Source organism: Drosophila ananassae, chromosome 3R (genome assembly GCF_017639315.1).
Source record: "Drosophila ananassae strain 14024-0371.13 chromosome 3R, ASM1763931v2, whole genome shotgun sequence".
Taxonomy (NCBI): domain Eukaryota; kingdom Metazoa; phylum Arthropoda; class Insecta; order Diptera; family Drosophilidae; genus Drosophila; species Drosophila ananassae.
The window spans coordinates 24,645,318-24,651,648 of NC_057930.1; the positions used below are offsets into that span (position 1 = coordinate 24,645,318).

General features: G+C 41.4%; 1 protein-coding gene across 2 annotated transcripts; it reads right to left on the minus strand.

Annotated features, from left to right (window-relative positions):
* Nucleotides 1-1,961: 1,961 nt before the first annotated feature.
* On the minus strand, nucleotides 1,962-2,864 carry LOC6497936. 2 transcript variants are annotated; one of them, XM_014906414.3, is made up of 4 exons: nucleotides 2,652-2,864; nucleotides 2,402-2,595; nucleotides 2,189-2,349; nucleotides 1,962-2,135 (listed from the first exon to the last, which is right to left on the minus strand). In XM_014906414.3, the coding sequence occupies exons 1-4, from the start codon at nucleotides 2,721-2,723 to the stop codon at nucleotides 2,086-2,088; spliced, it is 477 nt and encodes a 158-aa protein (XP_014761900.1). In that variant the 5' UTR covers nucleotides 2,724-2,864; the 3' UTR covers nucleotides 1,962-2,085. The 2 variants fall into 2 exon arrangements, with proteins under 2 accessions (XP_014761900.1, XP_001961751.1); XM_001961715.4 differs by having other exon boundaries at nucleotides 2,399-2,595; nucleotides 2,652-2,862.
* Between the last annotated feature and the right edge of the window lie 3,467 nt (nucleotides 2,865-6,331).

Sequence of the window (6,331 nt, forward strand, 5' to 3'; positions counted from 1 at the left end):
CACTTTTATCTAATCACTTCAACCTCTGCAATTTGCCATTATTTGGAGATAGCTATTTGATTTTTTTGTCTGGCAAAGCCTAATCAAGAAAAGGGTTCTTTGGAACCAAATAGTTTCCAATTTTTAATGGGCCCTAATCTCAGCCGATGTCAATTTAATCTCCTGACGCGGATTGATTACCTTGAAGCCCTATAAAGCGAAAAGCAATATATAAAATATACAGTCCTCTGCTTTACTTAATATATCTTTTTGTTTGTAGTGCCCCATAAACCCTTCATTACACGGCACTAAAGCAGTGGCAATAAAAGCAACTACAGCAACTAAAACCCGAAAATAAAAACTCAATTTGAATTCAAAAACCACCAAAATGGTGCGTGCTTATCGCCTTGGACGTTTCCTTTGGACCTAAACCCTCGAATACGAATTCAAAAAACCAAAAAAACCGAAACACCGAAATTAAAACCTGAACCCGATGAGCTCGATAAAGCGACAACAGCGGACTAGAAAATAAATTAAAAATACATTTTTACGTAAATGTGGCACATTAAAAGGCGACTTGAGGAGAGCACATAATAAATATAAAAACACAATTAAATTAGTGCATAGAAAACAAATTCAAAAACAAAACAACATTAAGGGAAAAAGAAACCGAGGTAAGAGAATAGAAATACGAATTAAAATAAAACCCAAGATGTATTAAACACAAAATGTGAAAGGTTTATACGGGCAGAGTGGATACTCTATAAATTGTGATTACTGGATTAATATACCTCCTCATAGGACTGATAATTCTATATAAAATTTGTCTAAATATTCTTTTTTTATTCCTAACTAAAATAGTTCTTAAAAGCCAAGATCCCCAACTTTACACTACTTAAGCCGACAAAAGAGGTGTAAAGACTCTAGCTCTCTGACTCTGGGCTAGAGAAATGTTAATGTAAATTTCAATTGTTTTAATTTATTTGTGACCCTTTCGCCACACCGTCACGGACTAACTTAATGCTATATACACATATATAACACGGAATAACAAAAAAAAAACTGAATTAAAATGAAGGCGAGAAGAAAAAAAGTGGAGTGACTCTATTCTTTGGCCTATCTGTCTCTCCAAGACGTGACTGGCATTCAGCCGGGGATCGGGATCCGCAAAAGGGTCCAAGGGGTCTCTCCAAAGGGGAACGGAACCAACTGTCCCCCCAGTATTTGGAGCACAACGAACGGTCTCATAACCGGCGCAACTCCAGACAGTTGACTGAACTCCCGCCACTGAACTGGGGCTGCCTACAAATAAATGTGTGCTTCCGAAAAAAGCAAAACGTAGAGAAATTCCGCTTGTAAAAAACAGAAGACAAAATCGGGGGAAATGCATCAGAATGTTCGATGAAAAATGTGTTCGGTTTACCATTAATCCGCTGCCCTGATCCAGGGCGACAGATCATTACACACGCGCGCGGATTCGACTGAAGGAGCTCCACTCCTCCCGCATTCAAAGTCGAAATGTTGGGCCCCCGGAATCGGTAACTATATGTAAATTTATTAATAAAAACTCCCGAAAAAAACGGATGCACATCTCCACATCGGAATCGGAGGAGGGTGTGCGCCGAGCAGTTGTTGCCTGTCCGTAATTTATAGACCCGCTGCCAAATGACATGCTAACTAATAGTATCATCATAATTTATACATACAAATACATTGCATTTGTTATTTATGCCCGTGCCAGGCACAATGTCGGGCAACCCTCCCTCCCCCAGTGATTTCCATACAGATCCCTGATGACAGAGGTCACAACACCCCAACAGATCCCTGGCGAAAGGTCACCCCGTGCTAATGGGTCCTTCCGACCCTCGGCAATATTTGAATATCGATTACAATTAAACGGTCAGCGGTTCGAGAGAGATCCTGATTTATTTGCCAAATATTTCACGATAGTTTGGGATAAGCAATTATGAAAAAGTCGTAAATTAGATGTTCTTTTTGCTTTATTACTATTTCCTGCCAAATTTGACATATAAAACTCTTGTCCAAACTAATGCCGAAAAGCCATTGAAATGAATATAACCGATTGATGGGGACCACTTGGATTATCTAGAACCAGCTCCCTTGATGAGCTTGGGGCAGGTGGTGATCGTTGAGACCTGCGCAGGATCAACATTTATTTCTGGATCTAATCCGAAACCATGTTTCTTACCGTTTCTGCCAGCAAAGCCGCCAGCTAATCGACCACGTCTAGAGCGACTACTCATGCCACCGCCGAGTCCATTATTTTGCATGCCCGAGTTCGAGAACTCGCTCATGCCCATGGATCTGTTGTAACCAGGACTTGGCGTCGGGTTTTGGACCATTGATTCACTAAAATTACTTAGTAGAGTATGATCTTGTGGTGATGCAAGGCACTTACAACATTTGGGAACTTCCGTAGTTTGGCTTGTAGTTCGAATACTGATTCATTATGGATTGATTGTAGCCGGAGAATGGATCGGAGGGCGAGGATTGGGGGTGGTTAGACATACGCGGGGAGGCATCCATGAAGGCTTGGGTTTGAGCCTGGTTCGAGTGCAACCACTGACGGCCACCGCCGGCATCAGCGCTCAGGCTCTGAAAGGAAACCGAAGGATGAAGTGCCTCGCCTTATACCTCTGGAAATAACTTACCTGTCGGTAAGGACTCTGCTGAGCTAGGTTTCCACCATGGCTGTATTCCCAGTTGAACTCCGGTCGGCTCATTTTGCCAAAAAATTTGTAAGTCCAAAAAAAACTTTTTTAAATTTTGAATATGGGAATTTTGTAATTTTTTCTCAGCTGGTGTTTTTCTCCTACTAGGAACCTAACCAACTGACTGCCGGAGTAGTAATGAGGAATTCCAGTGAGATTTCACATAGGTTAGTCTGACATTTTCGATTACAGACTACTTGGTTCTACTTTTTTCTAACAATTTTATAAGCAGTGTAAAAAGAAAACATTTACCATTAAATGTTAGTAATAATAATATTCAAATACAAGTCGTAAATGCATTTTTTATTGTCGGCTGGGGTAATCGCTGCTAAACGATTGAAACGTGATATTAAAGTTTATGGAGGCAGTCATTAAGGTGTCTTAATTGCTAATTTATGGAACTAATAGATTAATAAATGCGTCACTGTGACAATAAATTAATAAGAGATTTTATAATTCATTTTAAAACGACTCTAGAACGCACTTATTTCTGTACATATTACCTGTTTCTGTGCCAACTTCCACCTGTGTTCGCCGCATGCCGCACAGCTGTGTCTTGCGCCTGGTTTTTGGCCAAAAAGAAAACCAGTTCCCTATCGATGCAAGTATTATTTATGTGTTTTTGTCGAACGGCATCGGCGAAACAAAGGCCGACGGATGACCTACAAAGGAGCTGCAGACAATGCCAGATGACCTCATAAATTGGCTCGTTATGAGGTTCATAAAAATATTATTGCTTCATATTCATAATGCTGGTGCGCTCTTGAGGCCAAGTGTTGGCGTGTCCTTGGTCCAGGCAAAGTATCTACAAGATGCACTCGTGGATGTGCCTACCTGTCGTCCCTGAACTTCTAGAGGCCTAAGATTTATGGGCTGGAGTGGCCGAGGAGACGAAGGCACGTTAGCTCTGCTTTTTTAGCAGCAATTTAAAATGCATAAAATATTTGATGGTCCCTCTAACTCAAAACAAGGCATCAGAAGAGAGACGACTCCCAAATCCCTAATCCCACTTTATGGCATTCGTGTGGTTTTTGTTCCTCGACCGTAAAATTGTTTTGTCACCTGTTGAAAACATTTTTTATTTTTAATTGAAAAAATGTGGAGCCTCGCGGTACACAAAAATTTCATATATTTCCCCAATAGATGTTTTTCTTTCATTTTGTTGTTCTTACGAGTTTCTGGTCTATTTTCGGGACTGTGGGGAAATATGATTTTCAACCGCTTATAGTCTATCCTAATTGCTACCAATTAACACCTTCGATATGCCAATGCCCCGGCTTATTTGTCAGTTCCAACGGGGGCGTTCAGACAAAAACATTTTGATTTATCAACTCTTTTTACATTCCCAACACGAGTGCATCGATCAGAGAGGCGGAGGACACGAAAATAGCTACTCCATCGGTCCATCGGTCCGTCGGAGGAGTCATCGGAGTCATCTGCATTAAGATCCGACAACGACAACACTCGAATCGATTTAACTCTTTGACCCCACCCACACCGGGTCGACCCCCGAAGATCCCATCGAAATGAACACATGCGAGTGGGCCTATTAAAAAAATTGTTTATGAAAACAAACATTTTCGGGGCAATTAATCATCGGGGGATTGGGGATCGGCACGTGGGGGAACGGCCCCCATTTTTTTGTTTTACCCCTTCATCCGATAATGATGATGATGATCATCTCCATTTCCCTTTCCATCGAGGGCCTCCAATTTTCATTTGAAGATCGTTTTATGGCCTCCAAGTTTGGGGAGCATATGGAGCAGGCGGCGGACCGGGAACTGGGATTGGGGGAGTGTTAAACGTCTGCCAATTAGTGATGCTTGTTTGTTGGCAACGTTCTCCTAATTGGCTAAAATATGAAATGCTTCTCGGATCTTTCATTTGGAGCCCCCTCCACCTTATAAACTAACTATTTAATTACAACGAGAACTACGATTTTAGATTACTTAATCAATAACTTAATCTTCCTAAAAGGCTATATATCTAGTCATTTCTTTTTAAACACCTCTGGGAATTCATTGCTTTGCTGTTTTCCAAAGGATATCCATTTCCACACATGCAATTTTATGTATCTGTCTAGTTTAGCATTTCTTCATTGTTGACATTTTTCGATATAAAAACTGATGTCCTGTCCGGCAAATAACCTCGGGGGATGACCGGAATGGATGGGTATGGATTTCAGTGTGATTTGATTGTGAAAAACCGAAACAAACAAAAGTAATTTTTGAATGAAAAGCAATAAATTTGAGAACATTTATTGGTTTTTGGGCTGTCCTGTCATGTGCCAAAAGCAGAAACAACCGAAGGGGCATTGCTTGCATCATTTAGCCCCGGCTTTATGAGACATAAATATATATGTATCTATACAGGAGGACTCACAGGACACGACGAATACAGATACATCCACCCACAGATGGATAGATAGTTGACTCCTTGGGAATTCTTAGGGGTTGCGACTGGGATGATGCCAAAGTGCACTGAAAGAAGTGGTTTTAAATCTGGAAAAGTATCTTTAAACATATTTTATTATATTCATCCTTAGTCATCTACTTTCAAAAATCAAAAGATTTATTCATCAGTGTATCTGACAAGTAGCACTTCATCGAATATCCGCCGTTCGGGCCTCGCCCGGGTTTTACAATTCTTCAATGGGTCCCAGGTCCTAGATCCCCGAATCCTGTCCCATCCCGCAGCAAAGCCGTAGAAGTGCAGCCGACAAAAAGGACGAAACACTTCCGTTCGTCAGGCAGTTGCAGGCGGAACACTTTCCTTTAATAACAATAACAATAAACCCGATTCGGGACATGCAGGACTTGCAGGACAATGCCAGCGGACAATGGAGGTGGTGCCCTGTGGTGGCCACTGTTGGCCAGGTCTAATGAAAGGGGGTGGACCCGGCGACCAACGGTCAGAGGTCAGGGGTGAGGGCAGTTTAAATTGTGTCATGTTCTCCCCCTAGTTTTCCATTTGAGCAAAAATTGAAATATTACACTTTTCATTCGAAAACTGCGCTGGGTCAGCAGCAATAACTGTGAAACCTTTTGGCGACCTTTTGGCCATTGTGACAGATGACCCGAAGGACCTCAATGCGTTCGCAGGACATTAAATCGTTGCGATTTCCAGTGAAAATTAATGTCCCATCTATGACGCTTCAATGAGTGGGTTCTATAATTTCCGATTCTCATAAATGTGATCCTAATGATGCCACTCTATATATTTGATGCCACAGATTAATAGTTCAGCAAACTTGGTTAAGGATGGGATTTTGGTTTTGAAATCTTTTGGTTAAATAAGTTTAACAATTTCCAAGTTCTAGAACAATTATTTATTTAACAAAACCATGTCATGGCTCAATAGTTGCTGGAATTTGGCTGGTATCCTGTGGGCCACCCTCTCCCCCTCGTCTAGGGGTTTTCCCCCTCCCCTTTTCCGTTCCACCATCAACGAGCCAACTGTCAACGCATTGTCAATTCTATTTTTATGTTTTATGTTTTTTATTTTGTTTCTCATTTATGTTTTCCTCTGTTGTTCTTGTTCTCGTTTTGCGTGGCTTCCGCTGCGCTTCGATTCGTCTGTCTTTGTGACCATGTGCCCTCCTTTTACTCTGCTCCCAACCC

Excerpts from the sequence above, each read along its gene's own strand:
- LOC6497936 (XM_001961715.4), bottom strand. The coding sequence starts at position 2,723 with ATGAGCCGACCGGAGTTCAACTGGGAATACAGCCATGGTGGAAACCTA. Across the intron at positions 2,596-2,651 it reads AGCAGAGTCCTTACCGACAG|AGCCTGAGCGCTGATGCCGG; the intron begins GTAAGTTATTTC and ends GTTTCCTTTCAG. Across the intron at positions 2,350-2,398 it reads TACGGAAGTTCCCAAATGTT|TGAATCAATGGTCCAAAACC; the intron begins GTAAGTGCCTTG and ends AAGTAATTTTAG.